The 23008-nt window shown below is 42.5% G+C and overlaps 3 protein-coding genes across 4 annotated transcripts; 2 read left to right on the top strand and 1 right to left on the bottom strand.

Moving 5' to 3' along the window:
• The first annotated feature begins 14 nt into the window (after positions 1–14).
• On the top strand, positions 15–3870 carry LOC109483450 (FACT complex subunit SSRP1-like). Of its 2 annotated transcripts, none has more exons than XM_019786486.1 (6): positions 15–221; positions 671–741; positions 1020–1089; positions 1575–1772; positions 2355–2546; positions 3094–3870. In XM_019786486.1, the coding sequence occupies exons 1-6, from the start codon at positions 24–26 to the stop codon at positions 3373–3375; spliced, it is 1011 nt and encodes a 336-aa protein (XP_019642045.1). In that variant the 5' UTR covers positions 15–23; the 3' UTR covers positions 3376–3870. The 2 variants fall into 2 exon arrangements, with proteins under 2 accessions (XP_019642045.1, XP_019642046.1); XM_019786487.1 differs by having other exon boundaries at positions 24–221; positions 1575–1766; positions 3094–3375.
• A 99-nt stretch (positions 3871–3969) lies between these two features.
• On the bottom strand, positions 3970–7893 carry LOC109483451 (hydroxyacylglutathione hydrolase, mitochondrial-like). Its single transcript, XM_019786488.1, has 8 exons — positions 7726–7893; positions 7262–7326; positions 6704–6821; positions 5974–6079; positions 5470–5573; positions 5025–5126; positions 4693–4772; positions 3970–4564 (listed from the first exon to the last, which is right to left on the bottom strand). The coding sequence occupies exons 1-8, from the start codon at positions 7828–7830 to the stop codon at positions 4465–4467; spliced, it is 780 nt and encodes a 259-aa protein (XP_019642047.1). The 5' UTR covers positions 7831–7893; the 3' UTR covers positions 3970–4464.
• Positions 7894–11431: 3538 nt separating this feature from the next.
• On the top strand, positions 11432–22755 carry LOC109483339. The gene is made up of 12 exons (XM_019786329.1): positions 11432–11588; positions 18228–18315; positions 18508–18597; positions 18719–18808; positions 19035–19274; positions 19445–19636; positions 19907–20341; positions 20650–21066; positions 21396–21460; positions 21694–21859; positions 22198–22256; positions 22574–22755. Exons 2-11 carry the CDS (start codon positions 18255–18257, stop codon positions 22251–22253), a joined length of 1812 nt encoding a protein of 603 aa, XP_019641888.1. The 5' UTR covers positions 11432–11588; positions 18228–18254; the 3' UTR covers positions 22254–22256; positions 22574–22755.
• The last annotated feature ends 253 nt before the right edge of the window (positions 22756–23008 follow it).

Here is a 23008-nt window from a genome sequence, read left to right on the forward strand (position 1 = left end):
TTGACCCAATGATGACCCACAAGATGGCGGCGGTTGAAGATTTGGAAGTCGATGTCCAAAGTGGTCACGAATATGACCACGAAAACAGCCAGCATGCGGGTCAGAACGGGTTTTCTGGTGTCCAGCCGTCTGCAAACTCCAGTACAGGAGACCAGCCGGCCGTGGACCCGTACAAACAGAGACACAGCGTTCTGAAGAGGAAGTGCGAAGAAGTACAGTTGGTCAGTTCCTGTCGATTTGGCTTACCATAGGGCTTTCTATATATCTTATAAAGGCCTCTATTCCTAGCTTAGGCTAAATGTGATGATATGTATAAGCAAAGACATTCTGTAAAACACCATTGGTTTAAGCCATACTTGTACAATAGTGTGGAGGACCTGGGGATTTTGTAAGGGACAGTGACCAATAATATAATTTCATAAACCCTGAATTTATATACATTGTAGTTATCAACAAAAACATGCAAATTATTGAGCGCGAGCAGTCAGCGAGTTGTACTTGGAAAAGTGGGCGGTAGTTGCGTTTGCTTACTAATACCAATACTTTGTATATAGTTGTAAACTAATAAAGCTTTGTGGACATATTAGTATATTATTACTAGCCTCAAGTCAAAACCAGTGCACGGCACTTGCAGGTTCTATCCTTATTTGTCCCCTTGATTTCCCTACAGACTAATGAAAGACTGGTAAACAGACTTCATCATGTCAAGAGAATCATCCGGAGACTGAAGAGAGAGAGAAGGTATGTATACGTAGAAGACTAGAAGGCCTTGATCTTCCAAGTAACAAGGAAAACTCTAAGAGAGTAATGGTCTGCATATTATTCAGAGAGAAAGTCATGGTTCTCTTGAAAATGCAGTTTAAAGAACTATTCTCATTGAAAAGGCCAACATCTGTCCTTCCTAACTTACTTTCTAGCAAGACATCAGGGCGTGTCATTTTTGTTGTGCCATCAGGCATTATGTTCTGAACACTTCTGTGACATTACACGGCACATTTTGCTTGTTCTATACTTTTCAGGTTTCTTACAAAGAAGCTTGACGACCATGGTGATGACTACAAAGCTGCACTACTGTCACTTCCCGAGGAGGTAACATTATTTTTGACAAGTGTCAAGGGTTTATAAGAGCATTTCTTTACAACTAGAAAAATTTGACACTTGTTAATGTTAGTACCTAGTCCATACCCATACCCAGATATAAAATTTTCTTAGCTGCATCTTTTTTACCGAAAAAAGAATGCATTTAAGATGTTGTCAATTTTCGTTTTTGGGGGGGGGGGGGCATACATGTAGTGTGGAGGTTCGTTAACTCTGGGGGTACATGTACAGTATTTTTATTTGGGATATGAGAGTACATGTACAAAATGTGCAAATGTAAGATTAATGAGTACATTCTTTTCTAGGGGACATTACATTGCAAGGCAACAGATATATTTTACAGTAGTGTAATAGTCAGTTGAGTCTTAATTCTAGTAATACTTATTGAGGTACATGTACACTGCATATGTTTTGCCATATACTAGTAAGACACAGATGCTAAAATATCCAATATATGCACATCCTTCCTATTGCAGGTAAGTGTTGGATACCAGTACCAGCCTCCTCCCAACTACCAGCTGTTTCAGCAGGGCACCATGGGAGATCTGCAGTCCTACCCAGGCAGCATGGGTCCCCACATGGCCCCCAGCATGGCGCCCGGCCTGCTGCCCTTCCCTGGGTCTGCTACAATCACACTACAGGCCTCCGGCAAGAAGAAACACAAACAGGTGAAGGTACATGTATCCTATCCAGCACGCCGGCAGAACGTACTGCACCTGTGTGAAACCTGTAATGTATTGCGCATGGCACTTTGGCAGAATGTTATGCATATAAGGTTAACATCCCGTTTGTAGTTTCCAAACGTTATGTTGGAAAAGATATTGCCTGCAACAGACAAAATTCTGATGCAACGTTGACCGAAAATCCAATGAAAAATGTGAAAAATAGGGGTTTCGCGCAGTCGTAGTACGTTCTGACATCAATGCTATAACCCTCTTTTCATCCTTGTATGTTGAGCATTAGTGATAGCGCCCTCTTGTAGGTCAGGTGGGAATTGCAACACAGTTCATCATCCCAAATGATATTACATGGTCATACTACATATACCACCGGTAGCTTTGATAAGTAAATTGAAAGGGCTTCTTTATATCTGAAGTCAAAATAACGTTTGTAACAATTTATATGTTAGGTCAAATCATTCATTTAAGTTTTTTGAACTTAAGGAAGTAATTATAGTCAAGATTATATCCTTGAATGGTTTGATTGACTGACAGTGCTAGTAATGTATCAAATCAATCGTCTCTTGTTCCACACAGACCAAATCTGAGAAAGAGAAGGACCCCAATGCCCCCAAGAAGCCGGCCAACGCGTTCTTCATGTTCTGCCAGCAGCGGCGGTCCCAGGTGCAGGAAACTTACTACAAGGAACACAAGGAGGAAATCGGGCACCATGAACTGACCAAACGGCTGGCTAAGAGTTGGAACAGCCTGTCTTCTGAGGACAAGAAGGTGGATGTCTTGTTTTTTAGTTTGTATTTATCTGTTATGGAAAATAATCCAGTATTGTAGTGTAAATGAAAAAACCTTGACAACTTAATGACTATGTCAGGAGAGACTTCGATCTGGTGGGATATGCAATTCTACTGAAAGAGATCTCAATCATAGTCTGTGGATGGTTTCTCAGATTTTTCAAAAAATAAATCAAAACAGGCCAAGGCATCCTATGATAGCCCCAATAGCTATGATAGGAACCATTAAGTTAACATACCAGGCTGGTTTATACATGTACTGTAATTCAAACAATGAATTTTAAACTTTTTATCAAACTACTTGTCTAAATTGATAGATAGAAGTGTAACAACTAAGAAGACAAAGAGCTTTTTTCAACTATTTGGGCCAAAATATGAGCATTTTTTTTATTCAGAACCTGTATTCCTCTTGGCAAATCAGAAAGAATGAAGCTGGTGAATCCAGAAACCAATTGATTAAATTGGTGTAGCTGAATGGGAAAATTTATAATAATAAACCAAGGTTTGTATCTCTTTCTCCTTTGCAGAGATACTATGACATGTACGAGAAAGACAAGGAGCGCTATGAAAGGGAGATGAGAGAGTACACGAGTAACCCCAACCCCTCCGCAACTTCCACTGTCACCTCTGCACATGGAGGGGAGGAGGTCAAGGTCAAGAAGGAAGACGTGGACAGTGGGGAGAGTTTACACATCGACGTGGAGTCATCGGGGGACTCTGTCAGTGTGGGACAGTCGTGTGAACCTATTGTATCAACCAATCAATTCTCCCTAACCATGCCCAGCCAACTAACAGAGGAAGACACGTAACATTGCAACGAAACTACCAGGATTTGTTTTTCAATGACAATGATATTACATCACAAGTTAGGCAAAGTAACAGATTAAAAGTGTTGTTACTTGTAAACAGAGATAAGACATCATATAAATGTGTACTTTACTGTTAATGTCATGACCATATATCTGTGCCTCAATGACACTCAATTTCCTGTTTAATCAATATAACATTGTCTTGACAAGGCTAAAATTTCTCATATTGTTTAACCTTTAAATTGCATGATTCAAGAAAAATGTAGTGACTTGAACAATGAAAGACTTAAACCATTTCTACATTATTGTATATTCTTAGCAGCCACAAACAAAGATAAGAACAGTAAAGGCATTTCTACCAATTTGAGTGTTATTAAATACATTCATTCTTACAGTAAATCACTTTGTTTACTCATTCTGAATACAAGCATCTCTAAAAGTGAACAATATGAGACAACAGATGTCACTTCCTCTACTTTAACAATAGTGTCAAGGAATACTATTTCCTTTTTGTGAGTAGTTGTATATATATCAATATAATTTCTTATTTGGGCCACAGCAATTTGATTTTTTGATTCTCTGTTTTTGTTTTTTTTTTTTCAGAAAAAAATATGAAGCAACAGAGCAAAAATAGGTAATAAAAACACACCTAGGCTCCAAAAGCTACAATAGGAGCCATGACATCAACATACCAGGCTGGTGTGGTTCAATCATGAATTTGGAACTTTTTATCAAACCAATGCATTGATAGATGAAAAAACTGTAACAAGTAGGAAGACAAGCAGCTGAAGTTGAGTCAGAACCTGAATCTTTTTTTTTGCAAATAAAAAATGAAGCAGGTGAATATGAGAACCAATTAATTGAATTGGTGTGGCCTTGTATTCACAATCACTTTACCAAATCAGAAACAATTACATGTATTATAAACAGATGATAAACAGACTGTGCCAATGCTAATTAAAATTTAACCAGTTGCCTATGGCATTGCACTCTATTATGCATACGGTACATTAGCCTAGCCCCATACAGTGTATAGCCCAGTCCTGTACATGTAGATGTACCTACATTGTACATAGAAGATGCTAGTTTTCACCTCCCCCCTACTTTAAAGTTGTCCTTTTCGGTACGGATGAATCCCATAGTAGCGATGGGGTCAGTTGTCCCAGCATGCTGTTGGACAGGAGACTCTCTGAGGGGAAGAAACAATAAAACCCATGGTTGAAGACTCAGCGACATTAGGGAGCCGGCTGAAACTACAGAGGATGGCACCCAGGCTACTGCCCACTATTTTTTATCTTCAAAGGTTTAAGTACTTACTTGACCCTCATGAAAGGGTTAAACTTGAGCTCCTCCCCAATGGTGGATGGGACAGTGGGCAGCTGCTTGTCTCGCTGACTCTGGAAAAAAATTCAAAAGTTTTTGAGTGAATGTTTAGTAAATTTAGTTGACTAAATCTTTCACCCGTGAACTCTATTACCTGTCAATCAGATCTGCAGTTACACCACTCTCTTCCTGTCACTTTGTTCAAGTAACTAGTATGGACACAATAAATAAATGTTCAAACACACAAACGGGCACCGATAACAAAACCTGTACATGGAGGTAATGACAAATGAACCAGACTAATGAAGAAGAGAAATTGTTCGCACCTTTGCCCAGGCCAGTTTCTGTTGCACAGCCTGACTGTCTGGCTCCACTTTCTCTGCATACTTCAGGTTATTCACAGTGTACTCATGGCCACAGTAAACTTTCTGTCACAGAAAAAAAAAAAACAATTCACATGTATTCACTCCAATTTCCTTTTTTTTCTCTAAGCTGATACATCTATCCTTACATCTATGTGTAAGGATGTATGGAACCAAATTCAATCAACCAGTAGACCAACACCTGTACTAAAACCTTCCAGTAGAACCTGAAACTGTGAAAGTTGGGAAGCTGACTGTGGATAACCATGCTTGGAATATAGAGCAACACTTTCAGTTTCAGGATGTGCTTTTTTTTTTCCTACAGTCCAGATGTATGTCTGCTGCTTTTATTTCCTGCAAACATATAAAGAAAATGGCCTATTATTAGTAGACATTAATAAAAACTCACTGTGTTGGGAGGCAGGATACCTAGGATCTCCACCAGTGCTCTGTACATGTTGTCTGGAGTGCCTTCAAAAAACCTGCCACAACCCGCAACAAACAACGTGTCACCTACAGGAAAAATATAGATGGAAGAAACAATTAAAGGAAAGATACTTTAAAAAAACAAACATGAAGCAATTACATTGTATACTTGTCATTTTGAATTCGAAAGATATTGACTGTCCATATTTTAGAGTAACATTGTAATTCAACCTGATGCATAATTTGGTTTCGCATTAAGTATACAATTATGCATTTCTAAGTGCACTTTTCTTTCTACATAACTGTTGATATGATGTAAATTTACTCCTTAACAGAGGGGATATATACTGATCAATTATGGTATAATGTCAATCAAAAAAGAAGATATAAAAGAGGGTTGCAAGAATGAAGAAGTAACAAGTAGATAATCTGTAAGTAGAAGATCTAGATTTTCTTGACATATTTCATCTTTTGTCCTGAGACTTACCAGTGAAGACAGCAGGGTCCTCTCCTTCCTGGCCAGTCACGTAGTAACAGATGTGTCCTGATGTGTGACAGGGTGTGAACAGGCACTTCACATTCAGGGCACCAACCTGGGGAGGGTCAAGGAATGCACCAGTCAGTGTAAAACCTGAGGAAGTAATGTGTGACAAGGTGTGAACAGGCACTTCACATTCAGGTCACCAACCTGGGGAGGGTCAAGTAATGCACCAGTCAGTGTAAAACCTGAGGGAGTAACAGATGTGTCCTGAGGTGTGACAAGGTGTGAACAGGCACTTCACATTCAGGGCACCAACCAGCTGGGGAGGGTCAAGGAATGTGCATTTGAGTACTGATCTTGACATTTGACTAGTGACCTTGACATTTGACTAGTGACCTTGGCATTCGACTACTGACCTTGACATTTGACTAGTGACCTTGGCATTCGACTAGTGACCTTGACATTTGACTACTGACTTTGACATTTGACTACTGACCTTGACATTTGTCTACTGACCTTTACATTTGTCTACTGACCTTGGCATTTGACTAGTGACCTTGACATTTGACTAGTGACCTTGAAATTTGACTACTGACCTTGACATTTGTCTACTGACCTTGACATTTGTCTACTGACCTTGACATTTGTCTAATTACCTTGGCATTTTACTACTGACCTTGACAAATGATTACCGACCTTGGCATTCAACTAGTGACCTTGAAATTTCAATACTGACCTTGAACTGGTCCCCATGTCCGACCTTCTTGTTGAGAGCACCGATTCTGTCGTCCCCTCCGCATACAGTCAGCCCTGACACCATCTCAACCAGCTTCTCATTCCCACCAGAGTGGTCCCTGGGTAAGGACAGTTAGTTCAAATATCTGACAGAGCTACTGATAGTAATATTATATAAAGGTGTAGACATGACAGCTATATACTAACCACCTGAATGTTATCACATGTTAGTAAATTACTGAGTATCACCATTCTTGCGGAGTCTCTGTCACTGGTTTCCAAAGGGAACAGACGTGTATACATGTATGGCATTAACCTAACTTCCTGTAAGTGTCCCTGACATGCCTAGCATGACTGGAAAGAAAACCTTTGTACACTGGGGTAATAAAAAAAAGGAAACACAAGCAAACACACAATCACACACAACAAAAAAACAAAACCTCTGTATACAGAGGCAAATCTCCACCAGGATATACTTAATAGCTGCAGGACTGGTGTAACAACTAAAAAATCAGATGCTGAAACCCTCCATCTGCTTGGAGATAAGGTGAGTGCTCACCAGTGGTGATGAGTGGTGAGCACAGTGGTCAGCTTCACACCTGCATTCTTCACTGCAGCGACTACCTGTTAACAGGTGAGGAACAACATGTACAATCAGACTTCATCTTTGCCGGGGCTCTAAGATGTTGTACAAGCCCCGGCTACACCCCCATATAGCCCCTGTTGGGGCACTTTAGGGGGGGAAGGCCTTGGTCTAAGGCGGGCAGGCCTCCAGCCTGGCCCGAAAGGACTCAACGGTGGGAGCCATGGTTACCAGGCCGATCAGAAAACAGCCGAAGACCACCAAACCACCAGTTCTATAAGCCTACTACGGACTGGGCTAATCGGAAAACAGCCAAAGACCACCAAACCACCAGTTCTATAAGCCTACTACGGACTGGGCTAATCAGAAAACAGCCAAAGACCACCAAACCCCCAGTTCTATAAGCCTGGTACCGAGGCCAGCCCCCCTCCCCCTTGCACCTTGTCAGGCTCCACAGGGTCCACGATGGCAGCTTCTTTAGTGGCTTCATCCACCAGCAGGTACATGTAGTTATCCTGCAGGGCCGGCAGCAGGGAAACCTTCATGTCTGCCTGAGCAATGATCCCCGGCTCTGAGTGGAAGGAAGACGATGAGGACCACCTGGCCTGAACACCTGGAAGAGAACAACTTTCACCTAAGACTTGCAACATAAATTACCACTAAACGCATGCACATGCATTCTCTATTGCATGTTAAGTGCAACTTTTGAACCTAATTTGGTTTGTTAAATTTCCTACTAATATAAGTTACAACACACGTTTGTTATTTCTAACTAGCTTTCACATATAAAGGTAACAGAGCCACTTTCGCAAAAAAGGGAATAATAATTGTGGCATTACAAATTCAACTTGTAGTTATAAAGTCTATGTAAAACTTCCTAGTAGTATGGCACTAAGCCTGTGGCTATTGACAGGATCGTCCTGTCAATAGCAGAAAATATTGCACTGCTGACAGGATCGTCCTGTCAATAGCAGAAATACAATATCTGCTATTGACAGGACGATCCTGTCAATAGCCTCAGGCTAATACTAACGTTATATTATGGTGCCCACCCCCTTTCAGATACCTGATTGTCACTAAATAAACAAAATGTTTGTTGTTCCGGAAGGATCACACGTGCAAAACGTTCTTCACTTGACAGTTTTCATGATGCAAAAATTTACCTGCAAAGTTACTCCTGACAACGTGCCCCAGAGGAACTATAAGCCGCCAAAGTCTGGACATTTGCAGGTACACGGTCAACCTTTACAACTGCCGCAACTCGTCAAGATTGTCGTAAACGAAAAACCGCAAATCGTCGGTGTTGTTGTGTTACTGAGGCCATCTTGCGGAAACATGGAAAACTGCAAATTAAAAGTTGTACCATCAAACCTCCTTGGTTGTATTAAACAAGGAGGTTTAGAATTTGATTTTAAACCTCCTTGGTTATAACTGATCATACAACTGATCATACAAGCTCCTACCTTGAGTTGAATTGTATTTGTTCACGCCTTTCGCCCTTTATTGCGATACCTTCCATTAAAAGTACACTGTAAATTTTACCGTAAATTGCGTGTCCTGAAGCCTCGGCTACTAGTATTCTCGAGCTCTTTGGTTGATTGTAGCTCCTACTGGGAAGTGAGTCTGGCTGAGTTTCAATGGCTCATTTAGATATTTACAATGTCATGTACTGTTCCTACAATGTATTGAAAATTGTCCTTAAAAAAAAACACATAAAGTTGACCTCAGATGACTGCCATGCCCCTCCCCCCAAAACAACAGGTTCAACGGCTTACGCACGTTATACTCGGGCGCTTCCATTGTTAGGTACTTGGGGAGCATCATATATTACCAAAGACGCTCTCTCTCAAGCCTGGGAAGAGTTTGCCCTTCTCGCACCGCGCAAAGAACAGCTGTTTTCACAAGGCGGACTTCTACACAGCTAGAGTGTTCATAACAAATGACGGACTGAGTGACACACCCAAACTTTCCCGGGGCTAGATTTTTGTTCTCACGACAATAAAACTTGATGTTTTGGCTCATGTAAGTTCACGCGAGCACTTGAAGTGTGTGTGTGTGTGTGTGTGTGTGTGTGTGTGTGTGTGTGTGTGTGTGTGTGTGTGTGTGTGTGTGTGTGTGTGTGTGTGTGTGTGCGCGCGCGCGCGCGCGTGCGTATATGGGTGCCGCTCCCTGTGCGTGGATTTGTGTGTATGTATGTGTTTGTGTATGTGTGTGTCACGGTTTCTGTGTTAGTTTGTATGACAGACTGTGTGTTTCTGTCCATGAATATGTTTGTATGTGTACGTGATGTTGATCCTTTTTTTCAAACGTTTGTCTTCATTAAACTCTCTCATTAAATTTTCTGGATGCCTGCTCTGTGTAACGTAAGTCCCCAAGTCATTAGTATTCTATGTCAGAGCCACCTGATCTAACATTGATAAGAAAAAAATATCTGTAATTTATATGTCAGGTGCTCATTTCTAAATAGTGACAAATCTTAAAACGACTTTATTCATTCTGAGGAAAAAAAAACAACCATATCAAGTTCTATTGTACCACGACGTTCGAATCTTGTGACAGGTGAAAGAAGAGGCAATTAATGCACCAACGGGCAACGAACCCAAAAATGAACAATGACGCTGCCCTCTTTTGACAGATTGAATGGGTTACCTACATGAATTATTGCTGTAGTAGGGCGTTGTCACCGCTAGATAGGCATCTAAAAGTAGAGACGCTCTATCTACAGCCTGGGAAAGGTTTGCCCTTCTCGCACCGCGCCCAGTGGAGAATGAGTGAGTGAGTGAGTGAGTGAGTGAGTGAGTGAGTGAGTGAGTGAGTGAGTGAGTGAGTGAGTGAGTGAGTGAGTGAGTGAGTGAGTGAGTGAGCGTGTGAGAGAGTGAGTTAGTGAGCGATAACGTGAATGAGTGAGTGAGTGAGTGAGCGTGTGTTAGTATAGTGAGTGAGTGAGTGAGCGTGAGTGAATGAGTGAGAGAGTAAGTGAGTGAGCGATAAAGTGAATGAGTGAGTGAGTGAGCGTGTGTTAGTATAGTGAGTGAGTGAGTGAGTGAGTGAGTGAGTGAGTGAGCGATAAAGTGAGTGAGTGAGTGAGTGAGCGTGTGTTAGTATAGTGAGTGAGTGAGTGTGAATGAGAGAGTGAGTGAGTGAGGGATAGAGTGAGTTAAAGAATGAGTTAGTGAGTATGAGTGTGTGTGTGTGTGTGTGTGTGTTAGTATAGTGAGTGAGTGAGTGAGTGAGTGAGGTGAGTGAGCGATAAGGTGAGTGAGAGAATGAGTTAGTGAGCGTGAGTGAGTGAGTGAGTGAGTGTGAATGAGAGAATGAGTGAGTGAGGGATAGAGTGAGTTAAAGAATGAGTTAGTGAGTATGAGTGTGTGTGTGTGTGTGTGTGTGTGTGTTAGTATAGTGAGTGAGTGAGTGAGTGAGTGAGTGAGTGAGTGAGTGAGTGAGTGAGTGAGTGAGTGAGTGAGTGAGTGAGTAAAACGAGTAGTGTTCGTACGATGTGTTGCAAACTGGCCATGCTGAGAAAAACTACATAAAGGTGACCTCACGGATACTGCTCCCGTTCCTTCTACACAGCTAGATTGTTCGTGTTCAGTTAATTGACGAAACTTAAGTGACATATCCTGAGGCTTTCTCGGGAGATAATTGGTCGTTCCCACGACAATTACACTTGATGTTCTGTGTAATACCCTCGCGTGCGCCTGTGTGTGCGTGTCTGTGTGTCTCTGTGTGTGTGTATGTATGTTCGTGCGTGCGTGCGCGTGTGTGTGTCTGTGTGTGTATATGTGTGTGAGATGTTGATCATGTTAGTTTTGTCAAACTTGTGTGGGTGAGATAGATAAGGAGGGAGAGAGGAGAGTACGCCTGCGATTTCTCAGCCGCACACATATTTCTGATTCGTCACATGTTTAAATTTCAGTGTATCCATATATGTTTAACCAAAGTACTTTTATAATGACGAAAAGCTCTACCATGTGAAATCCTAATTTTCCACGACGTTCGAATCTTTTGACAGCAGGTGCAAGAAGCGACAATACTAGTACCCAATCTGGCAACGACCCAAAACATCACCACGACACAGCAAGCCCACAGGCCCCTCCACCTTCTTTTGAAACGACAGGTTGAACGGCTAGCTTACCTACAATGATTTGTTGTTGGTATCGGGCACTGTCATTGGTGGCTGTATCAGACAAGCTATATCTAGTCTGACAAAAACTTGCCCTCCCCGCATTGCGACCAGAAGAGCCGTTTTGACAAGACGCGCTTCTACCGTCTGAAGATCCGGGCTGTAGTGGATGATTCAAGCGTGAGTTGGATTGGATTTTCTTATCCTTTATCATCTTGAATTTCGAGTCCCGGTACAGGTACTGTTGAGTACTTATTGACTCTTTGTAATTTTGGCGAACGACTTAATTCGTGGGGTGGCGGCGTAAATTATTTTTCGGGGAGCGACGCGAGTTATGCCGCGGTGGGACAGTTTTGCCGCCGAGGGAGAGATTTTTCACCACCCCCCAAAAAACGGTGAAACTCTTTCCCGGCAAACTTTTTCGGCGGCAAAACCGTCCCACCGCGGCATAGAGTCGCGTCGCTCCCCGAAAGATAATTAACGCCGCCGCCCCACAAGTCTGCGTGCATGTACTCGTAGTAGGGGGCTAACAAATATTTGGCATTTTTGTAGACTCTGTAGTGAAGATTCAAAGTGGCAACGTTTTATTGATCTTCCCACCTGGATACCTACCATTGTATTTTATACAAGTTGACGCAGATTTTTCAAACTGCAACAGTTGTGGCTATTTTCGTCGATTGATTGGAGTTCCATTATAAACTTATTTTGCTGCTGTTATATACTTTTAACTATAACATGTGAGGATAGAAAGCCATATGTCATGTGAAAAGATACGGATACGATGTAAAACGTATCACGTTGCCTGGGAAAATATGACGTGTACTTGCCATTTTGTAGTCAATATAATCGCCGCGGTATGTCAATATGTAGTGTACGATCTATCTCTGTCAGTCTTTTGTCTTCGTTTAGTGATCACAAGTAATTATCAATTTTTCCCGGCCGTTAGTCTATGTGTCTTTTGACAGGTTCAATATATGGTATGTCCAACAAGCCCTCCGAAATGTGAACTACGACACTGCCCCTCCCATTTCCTTTGAAACAACAGGTTGAACAGCTTACGCACGTTTTTAATGGTGTCATCGGGCACCGTCATTGGTAGATAGGTAGGACTCTATAATTAGAGACTCTGTCTCTAGTGTGGGAAAATCTTACCCTTCTCGCATCGCGCTCAGAAGATCTGTTTGTTTTTTTCAAGACCGTCCCACCGCGACTCGCGTCGCGTCCCCGAAAAATTAACGCCGCCTCCCCATAAATCCACGAAAGCGGCCAGATATTTGGCGTCATTTTGTTGTCAGATGTATTGTCCGTGTTTTCAAGTTGTGGATTTTTCAAACTGCATGTACTGGAGAAAAAACTGTAACGTTAACAGTTGTGACTAATTCTCTTCGGTGCACGGTAGCTCTGTTCTAAGTTTATTATGCGTCACCTACCCCCAAAAATGATGGCAAAATATCATGTTTGGTTTACATTGCTCGTAATACAACACTCTGTAGTGTACACTTTGCCTTAAAATTCTATTTCTGTGGCGTCTTGTGGCGTAATGGTAGGACATTCGTCCCGGAACCAATGGGTACTCGGTTCCATTCAGTGGGGTCGTGTGGCGTAGAGGTAGCGTCTACGGTCTGAAACCAAGAGGTCCCGAGTTCGAACCCCACCTTGTCACCGATCTTGTGCCCTTGGAAAAGGCACTTTACACGACTTTCCCCCACTTCACTCAGGTGTAAATGAGTACCTACCTTTGGTTAGGGACGTCCCTTGGATAGGCTTTAAATGGAGGTCACTGAAGAAATGTGAAGATCCCCTCCCTGTAATTACAAATACCAAATGGATAGATCCAGGAAGGGTGTGATCTGTCGACAATAATGATGGAAAATATGTGACCTTTAGTAGACTACAGATATCTTGGCAGGCTCCTTTATCCTGGGCAACAAGCGGAACAAATGTGAAGATCCCCTCCCTTTTCAACAGCTTTTTGTAGAGAAATGGGAGTGCCTGATGAATGATGTCGTCCCACATTCCACACATTTTGTATCTGATCATAAAATGTTGCTGGTATATCTTCTGATCGAAATGACACAATAATATCATCACATCATAATATGGCTGAGTCAACTTAAGTTCAAAATGTATAGTGATTTCGATTTTAAGGGTCACGTCCAACTTACCCTTCAAAAACCCTGTAGAGTAGTCGCCTGCAAAAAAAAAAAATAAAACTATGTAGTCCAAGTGTCAATCATTTGTCTTGCCGAGTTTTCCATGTCGTTGCTCTTATGGTATGGAGCAGAGCCCTCTAAAAATTGAACACTGGCCCTCCCTTTCTTCTGAAACAACAGGTTCAACGACTACGTACGTGCTTGTCATTGGACAACGTCATTGGTAGATACATTTAGGAATTCATAATAAGAGACTGTCTTCAGTCTGGGGAAAGTCTGTCCTTCTCGCACCGCGCTCAGAAGTGCTGGGTTTGAAACAACACTTCTACCGGTCGGAGATCGTCTTCGGTGAATCTTCGAAGTTAAAGCGTGAGTGTGGTCATATTTTATCACACCTTTCACATTTTACTTGTATTTGGACACCTCGCATTTAGCGGTGTCTTTGAGCGGCAACTGGCAACAAAATGACGCCAAATATCTAGCCCCCTTCGCAGACTTGTGGGGCGGCTGGCGTTAATTTATTTTCGGGGAGCGATTCGAGTTTTGCACCGGTTTTGCCGCCGAGGGAGATATTTTTCACCGCCCCAAAAACGGTAAAAAAAAACTCTCTCCCGGAAAACTCCCCGAGTCGGAGGCAAAACCTTCCCACCGCGGCATAACTCGCGTCGCGCCCCGAAAAAACAATTAACGTCGCCGCCCCACAACGTCGCTCCACAAAAAAAGAAGAAAAAATTACGCCGCCGCCACACAAGTCTACGAAGGATCCAGAGGCTGCCAAATATCTGACATTTTGTCGACTCTGTAGTGAAGTTTGCCTTGTCTTTAGTTGAAAGTGTCAACGTTTTACGTATCTTCCCACCTGGATACTTACCATTGTATTTTATAAGTTAATGCAGATTTTTTTTTCACTTTGCTGCTGTTATGTACGTACAAGCTCGTACGCAACTATACCATGTTAGGATAGAAAGCTATATGTTATGTGAAAAGATACAGATACGACGTAAAACGAATTACGTTGTATGCGAAAATATTACGGCAAGCACATTACTTGCCATTTTGTAGTCAATCGTGGTGGTATGTCACTCTGTAATGTGCAATCTATCTCTGTCGCCTTCGTTTAGTGATAACAAGTAATTATCAATTTTTCCCGGCCGTTAGTCTCTGTGTCTTTTGACAGGTTCAATATAAGGTGTGTCCAACGAGCCCTCCCAAAAGTGAACTACGACACTGCCCCTCCCCTTTCCTTTGACACAACAGGTTGAACGGCTTACGCACGGTTTTCGTTGTCATCGGGCACTGTCATTGGTAGATATTTAGGAACCTATAATTAGAGACTCTGGTCCTAGTGTGGGAAAAGCTCGCCCTTCTCGCACCGCGCTCAGAAGAGCTACTTTTTTTTCAAGACGCACTTCTACCGGTTGGTGACTGTCCTTGGTGAATGAACTAAACGTATAAGTGATATTGGTTTTTCGATACCATTCGACTTTTTCTTCTCAAGACCTCACATATATGATATACAATCGAATACGGTTGGAGGAATTCCTCTGAAGTTTTTCGGAGGAGGAGTCCCGTACAGGAGGCATGATACTGCACAATGTCAAATCTACCGTCTCCCCGGTAAACTCCTTGAGGGCAAAACAGTAGCCTCTACTACTAGGCTTCGGAAGGCGTCTGGAAAGATTGGAAATCGGCCAAATAGTCAGATAACATGTCAGGGGAGGTGGTCCGCGCTGACAGAACGACAAATTGTTCTCTCAGCGCGGACCAACTCCCCTGACATGTTATCTCTCAATTTGGCCGATTTCCAATCTTTCCATCCGCTTCTTGCAGACTGGTAGAGGCTAGCAAAACCGTCACACCGCGACATAACTCGCGTTGCTCCCCATAAGTTTACGAAGGCGGCTAGATATTTGGCGTCATTTTGTTGTCAGATGTATTCTCCGTGCAGTCAAGCAAGTTGTTGTGGATTTTTCAAACTGCGCGTACCAGAGAAAAAAAACTGTAACAGTTGTGACTAATTCTCTTCGGTTCACCGTAGCTCTGTTTTAAGTTTATTATGTGTCTATTATACCACCAAAAATGATGGCAAAAATATTATATTGTTTACATTGCTCGTAATAGAACACTAGAAGTGTACAATATGCCTCAAAATTTGATTTCTGTGGCGTCCTTTGGTGTAATGGTAGGGCATTCGGCCCGGAACCCATGGGTCTTGAGTTCGATTCCACCTAGTACTACGTTGTGCCCTTGGAACATGCGCGCTTTACACACCTTTCCCCCACGTGCCAGTCATTGCCGATTTCTAGGCAGATGGGCATTATCGGAAGAAAAAGAAGAACTAGTATCCTCCCTTGTTTTCGTGAGGTTGAAAAAACTGCTTGGTCTCCCCTGTAGTTGTTTACCATAATTGTGCTATGTACAACTGTGATGACTTGTCGCGGATCGTCCTAATTGTCACGAAGCGCCTTGGGATGTCTTACGGCACTGCCCCTCCCCTGAAACAACAGGTTGAACGGCTTACGCACGTTCGCCTGATTAAGGTCTCGGACCGGAGTTTTTTTCACGATTTTGGATCCGGCGGACACCCTCAGACCGAAGGGCTATAACTCCGCCAAAAAAAGTACGCCGGGAAATCTCATTACATCAGTCAACGGAGGTTTCCAGCCGGCTTCCGATACAATTTTGGTTATTGTCCGTCGACTCTATAATTTGGGTAGAAACTGTAGTTAAACGTAAATTTTGGATACGAAAAATGTAGTTTTTTTTGCAGTTTTTTCAACGGACCTGCTTGGAAAAAACGAATTTTCCCAGGCTAACGGCTTATATGCTGAACTAGCTTACTACTATCTGTTTCTGAAAAACAGAAAAAAAATATAGGTTGTTGCGATAAGTTTTTCGCAAAATCCGGTGACGCGAACCCCTAGAAATTCCACATAGAACGCAGCTATTTGGGTCATCAGGCGACAAACCGCATCACCCTTGCTCGCGGACTAATACCAAAAACGCTTCGCTGGCCGTCCAACTTCACCGCGCCGAAAAACACTACAATCCCAAGGCTTTTTGATCAATTCAAAACCTAGTTGAAAATCTACAGCGATCGCCGAGCTATGGGGAGCCAAACCTAGCGTGACAACCTCGCAGATCCGGCGATTTACTGCGCACTATTTGGTCAGAATTAAACTCCGACCCGGAACCTTAAGTGTTAGATTCAGGCGCTGTCATTGGCTGATACGTACGGAACTATAATTAGAAACGCTCTCTCTAGCCTGGGAAAAGTTTGGCTTCGAATTCTCACAACACGCCCAGAAAAGCTGGGGTTTTTTTTCAGCGCGCGCTTGAAAAAAAAAATTCAATTTATACAAATGCTTGACATTTTGTGCGCAGCCATCTCTGCACAAGGCTCCGCATGGATTTGTCTCAAAATATCCAAGTTGAGACTTAAAATCAACATGTCATTAAGATGTTAAAAAGATATTACAATTAAAATCTATAAGATATGTACATAAACCTAAACTATGGGCATTAATGAAGATTTAGCAAGTCCTTCATGGTTCTCATAACAAAAGGTTTTTTTTTGTAGAATCTACTACTCCATGTGAGTGTAGTGACAATTTGAAGTTTCCCCGTAGATATCGACCGTGGTTTGTACTGTTAGTATAAGTTGTCATCAGATTGCCTGAACTGCCAACAAATCCATTAATTTTATCTGAGATGCTTGCCCTTTCCTTTCTTTTTGAAACAAAAGGTGGCTTTTTGTGAAATAAGTGGAATTTTATTTTGTGTTTTATTTTATTTTATGTTGGCGTAATGAACACCTATCTTTGATCTTTGTTCTTTGTTATCGTTCATCTTGGCAGGCTTTTTTATCCTGGGCTTAGAGAGCGGAAGAAATGTTAATCTTCGTTCCTTTGTTGTAGAAATGTGAGTTCCCGATGACTTACAGATGTGGGTGTCGTCCCACATTCCACACATTCTATACCTGATCATGAATGAGATAAAGGTTGTTTATCCATCTGTTCAAATAATGGATACTTGGATGATGATACTTAATGATGGCTGTTTCAAAGTGACTTATCACAGCATAACCATTAGAGAGTTCAAGGAGTGGACGGCCACGTCCAATTTGTCCACTATAGAAGGGCGCTCTGTAATACGTGACATCGTGGGCCAGTAACTCATTCAAAGCCAAGGTTTAACGTTAACGTTACTCGACAACGTTTGTCGACTTCTCCTCAAGTGTTGTCACATTGAACGATGTAAACAAACAAGGACATCCATGACTAACTCCCCAAGACCATATGACTTTTGTGGCAACTTAAGTGTAGGCCGATCCATGTCTAATATATGTAGGAACAATGTCATTTTGAAAGTCGCCGCACTTTTGTTTGAGATGACGATGATCGAGTTCGATGTTGCTGATCATCATCTAGTTGGCTTGCTGCAAAGGAGTTTAGCAATTCAACTGTTGAGAACATTATGTTGTAATTGTTTGTGTGTATGGTTGTCATCTGTAACCAAACTTGACATGATTTATCAAGTATGTGCACTCTCTCTCATATACGTAGTACCCTATATATATATTTATCTTTTTTTGTACAGAAAGCTACGAATGCTTTTCAATGACATAACTTACATGTAACCCGCTGGATTTTTGTCTTAAATACAGAGTCACCGGACAGGACAAAGGTTGAAGATGAGCCGTCACTTTGAGTTTGTCCTGGCTCTGGCACTCCTGGCTGGAGCCGTGTACCCAGGTAAACGTTTCCATGATAGAAACAGAAGCACTACAGGTTTTACCATTTAGATTTATAACGTCTGCCTCTTTACACTGCATAAGGTCAGTCCATCTTTGACAAAATTATTATAACAGGAAATTCGCTGTATTAAGTGCTGGTATAATGAAGGCATATCAGTCTAAATCTGTTTTATTTCATTTTTACCACAAGGCAAAAGCATGCCTTCCCAGGAACAACTGACTGACGAATATCCCGAATCTGAAATAGAGGAAGCAGAGACTCTGCTCAAAGAGCTTGAAGGTAGATGGAAAGCTTTATGTGTATTTATGTGTATTTAGTAGACCTTGCTACTTAATTATGCTCAAAAAGTGCTTCCTTGTTCAGTCTACGCTACAATTTGGCGATTAATTTTTTCACACAGATTTGGTGGATGAAGAAGTGATGGCTAACAACATCATTGGTGATGAGGAGACGGCGCTGTTTCCCGAAAAAAGACTTTCTGCACCAATTCGTGAGTGTGAATTTTGAATATCATCAGACTTTTACTTGTCAGAACTTATACGTAGCTGGGTTTAGAGTTTACAGAATAGCGGAAAAACATATCTTGCTAAATTAGTTTGGTATTTTAGATTTTTCGTGTTTTGCCTGGATTTATTTCTAATATCCTAGTACCTACGATTGTGGCGAATAGTTAATGATAGTTTGACCTAGTATCCTGTTTCATTGATATCTTGCAGATAACTGCTTGCTCAAAACAACCGACACCACCTACCGATACCGATGGGATTCGCTCCGGCTTACGGGACCGCGCTTCACGTTTCAAGTATCTGCACGAAACGATGCCTTCATTGGCCTGTCACCAGCAAACCGCGACGTTACGGACATGTACGAAATTCTCATCGGTGGATGGGCAAATACAAGATCAGCCATACGACGAAGAAAGCTAGGTCCCAATCTCGCTTTTGTCTCGACACCAGGTCAGCCTTCCTTATCAAATTTGATGCTGCTCTAAAATTACTTCCTGTTCTAAATATATGGCTGAGTGCTGTGCAGTGCTTCAGTACAAGTTCCATGATTTACTGTTTAATCAATACAGAGTTATATATGAATATAGAAAACTGATGGTTGATGTTAACATACCCAACAGGCATCGACTCGCCAACCGAGTTCAGGACCTTTTGGATTAACTGCGCCCCAGACGGAACCATTTCTGTTGGAAAGGGTGGTGTCGCTCAGCCGTTTATGTCGTGGAGGGATCCCAACCCGCTACGCGTCTCGTATGCTGGGTACTCTACAGGCTGGGGGAGTACTGGGCGCTGGAAGTTCTGCTCCATCAGAGGTCAGAAGCTGGCTGCATTTTTTTCTAAGAAAGGGGTCCAATATTTATAAGGGGATTGATATGGTGATTTTTTTTATTTCTTCATCTTAGGTACAAGTCGGGGTTGTCCGATAAGTCTTTACACTCGTCCTGTTTTCATGGAAGCCCATAAAAATTTATTTGGCAACAAGAAGAGTAGAATTGGCCAGGCGAGTCAGTCCGCTGAAGGTTGATTGTTTCCCTTGGTATATACTATCAAAATCAAATCGTTTTCACTAACGTTACTTTCAGATCAAGCAACCTTTACTGACCCAAACCTTGCATCAGGAAGACCTACGTTTCAATGTAGCGTAGGGTGGGGAGGTACCCCGGGTCGAGCTGTGGACGGAAACAGGAGTCCTCACTGGAATCACAATTCCTGCACACACACGCATGGAGAAAACGACCCATGGTGGTACGTCGATTTGGGAAGTTCAGTCACTGTCGACCACGTCACCATCGTCAACCGCCGTGACTGCTGCTCTGAAAGGATCACACCCTTCGAAGTCCACGTCGGGGACAGCACTAACGTGGCCAGCAACCCGAGGTGTGGCGGGCATCACCACTTCCCTCCGACTGAGACCGAGCATAATGTCCACTGCGGCGGGTTGAGGGGAAGGTACGTGGGCATCAGGCTGTCGGGGAAGAGCCGAGTCCTGACGCTGTGCGAGGTGGAGGTATATGCATGTAAGTACCGTGCCGTGCTGTACCATCTCATATCATATCCATGCCAGGCTCGCCCCTTGTACGTGTCAAGCAATTGCATATAGGATGACCATACCATGCCATATTGTGCACCTGTGTCGTCCAAACTTGCTGTGTGGCAGTTCAAAAGGTTGTGAACATGCTTCAGGGGTCCACTTGAAGGAACAAATTATTCTACTTAGTAGCAGGTGGGAGAGTTTCTTTCAGCAAGGACAAAGCTTCAAAAGAAATAAGCGATAGCACCACAATAGCTTTTTTGTTTCTTTAATATTTTCCTGTTTCACTCTCAGCTCCAAACCTAGCGTTGGGAAAACCAACTTTCCAGTCAAATGTCGCACATAACGGGTTTGCCACCCGAGCGACTGACGGATGCAGGGACCCGAACTGGGGTAGCCAGTGCTGCACCCACACTAATTGTGAGACGAACCCTTGGCTGCAAGTGGACCTCGGAACCTCGGTCAGAGTGCAGTGGGTGGTCATCATGAACCGCGCGGACTGTTGCCGAGAGCGACTCACCCCTTTCAACGTCCACATCGGAAACAACGCGCGTGTAGAGTACAACCCTCGCTGCGGCGGGCATCACACCATCCCCGCTGGTAAGAACAAGGATGCCATCAACTGCAACGGAATGACAGGACGATATGTGGGGATCCGACTGCCCGGCTATGGCCGCGTCCTGACAGTCTGCGAGATAGAAGTCTACGCAGGTATGTAAAGGAAACTTTTCTTTTCAGTTCTTTTTTTTTGTCATCATGACACTTTCAAGTAATAAACTTCTATGCTGGATACTGTACAGGCTGGGGGAGTATTGGGAGTTGGAAGGTTTGTTCTAAGGTCTTGTCAGCAATTTGTTGGAACGCGATGTGATCAAAACATGCAATATTTGTAAGGGGATGCATAAGTAAACCCCATTCTGTCAAGTTCTGTTCCTTTAATGAAAATCATTCCGACTCTTTAAAAAGTCGAAAAGAGGCGAAAGAGATAAACACTGACAGACAAACAAACGTCAAACATTAAAACTCTTATGTTTTTCTAGGTACGGTGACAAAGAGGACATCTGAAGTGCGGGAGACCGAGGGAAAGGGCTGTGGAGAACATGAGGTTAGGCCAGTTGGTCTCTCTCTCTCTCTCTCTCTCTCTCTCTCTCTCTCTCTCTCTGTCTCTCTGTCTCTCCTCTCTCTCTCTCTCTCTCTCTCTCTCTGTCTTTCCCTTAAGTACTGTCTCCTGGATTTAATTTCATGGCTGTGTAATGTTGTCATTTTTACTCAAACCCTTACAATCCACTGTTGCCAGTTCCTGAACTCAATTCCTGTCCATGATATTGATACCTACAGGAGGGACAAAGCTGGGTGGGTGATGAGGAGGAACACAACTGCAACTGTGACGCCGGCGAAGAGTTCTGCTACAAGGTGGTGTGTGGGGATGATGGAGAAAAGAAACCCATCAAGGGCGAAGAAGGGATGTGGACCTGCGAGGAGACTGAAGAGACCGAGGAAACCGGTAATTCAAGATTTAGAACGATTCTTTAAACTATTACAAAACATATCAGTATGTGGATGAGCAAATGCCATCAGAGCCTTCTATGAAGTTTTACTGTGATTCTACAAACTATATTACAGAAAGTAGTGGATAGGAAAATATCAGAGCCCCTTCAAACCTCCACTACCAAAGATGTTTTTTACTGTTAAGCACAGGTTATGGTGTTACGTAATTACAAGAAGAAATCAAGTTAGAATAATATCATTAGTTGATAGTTCATAGAGTTATTTGAAACCTTCCTTGCAGGTATGTGCTCAGTGTTAAAAGTTAAAGTATATCGTACGTCTTTTGTTTTTCAGCACGGGAGATCCTGGAGGAAACCATGGAGAATCTGATGGAGGACTACAAGGAATAACTGGTGAGTGGGGGTCGGTAGAAGCACGGTTGAATAGTTGTTTCAAGCATTGTCTGTTGATGATACACATTTATGAAATGTTGATGATTTTCAAGTAGATTTGGAAATGTCCAATATCTAAAGCACTGTATTTAGTGTACAAGTTTTGAATCAAGCTTATGCCTTTGAAGCACATATCATCAGTAGGCTACAGCAGACGGCAATGCTATGTCAAGAGCCCCGGCAGAGTAGTTCATAAAAGTTTTGGTTTGTTAGCAATGCTACCACTCTTGAATTATCCATTCTTAGACCACTATTGTTGTTTCTTCCCTATACTGTAGGCTGGAGTTGTGAAGATCTGGCCAAGAAACTGATGGACATGGAAGTCAACTCGGCGTGACTTTCTTTTCACACGTTCTTAGCTTATTCTTTCTTGGAAACTATCTAGTCTGTACCTCTCTTACAGCATTATAGATATGGACTCTATTTGCAACTCTTTGGCTTATGTCAAATCTATTTTTCTTTTAGCAGTCGAGATCTTCTTAATTTCCTTCCTCCATTTTGAACTATGGTCTTCTTTTCTGATCTGATTTCCTAAATTAGAGGCTGTTCCTTTGTTGTCAGCTGTGCATCTTATTCTCTATTTCATGACAACTGTACCACTACTGCCGAGGTGCGATGTTACAACACAGACAATGTATGCTCATAAGCAGATATTATAAATTAGTTAGCGGTGTTGACAGCAGTGAGGTTGAAAGGTACGTTCTTTTTTCAAA

This window comes from Branchiostoma belcheri, unplaced genomic scaffold (genome assembly GCF_001625305.1).
Source record: "Branchiostoma belcheri isolate BF01 breed outbred unplaced genomic scaffold, Haploidv18h27 scaffold64, whole genome shotgun sequence".
In the NCBI taxonomy this organism is placed as follows: Eukaryota; Metazoa; Chordata; class Leptocardii; order Amphioxiformes; family Branchiostomatidae; genus Branchiostoma; species Branchiostoma belcheri.

Bases quoted from the DNA above. Each gene is read 5' to 3' on its own strand.
- LOC109483451 (XM_019786488.1), bottom strand. From the start codon at position 7,830: ATGAAGGTTTCCCTGCTGCCGGCCCTGCAGGATAACTACATGTACCTG. The intron at 4,773-5,024 runs GTGCGAACAATT...ATTTTTTTCCAG, and splicing joins AGAAACTGGCCTGGGCAAAG to AGTCAGCGAGACAAGCAGCT. The intron at 4,565-4,692 runs GTAAGTACTTAA...TCTTCCCCTCAG, and splicing joins AACCCTTTCATGAGGGTCAA to AGAGTCTCCTGTCCAACAGC.
- LOC109483450 (XM_019786486.1), top strand. From the start codon at position 24: ATGGCGGCGGTTGAAGATTTGGAAGTCGATGTCCAAAGTGGTCACGAA. The intron at 222-670 runs GTCAGTTCCTGT...ATTTCCCTACAG, and splicing joins AGTGCGAAGAAGTACAGTTG to ACTAATGAAAGACTGGTAAA. The intron at 1,773-2,354 runs GTACATGTATCC...TGTTCCACACAG, and splicing joins AGAAACACAAACAGGTGAAG to ACCAAATCTGAGAAAGAGAA.
- LOC109483339 (XM_019786329.1), top strand. From the start codon at position 18,255: ATGAGCCGTCACTTTGAGTTTGTCCTGGCTCTGGCACTCCTGGCTGGA. The intron at 18,809-19,034 runs GTGAGTGTGAAT...GATATCTTGCAG, and splicing joins AAGACTTTCTGCACCAATTC to ATAACTGCTTGCTCAAAACA. The intron at 21,067-21,395 runs GTATGTAAAGGA...ATGTTTTTCTAG, and splicing joins CGAGATAGAAGTCTACGCAG to GTACGGTGACAAAGAGGACA.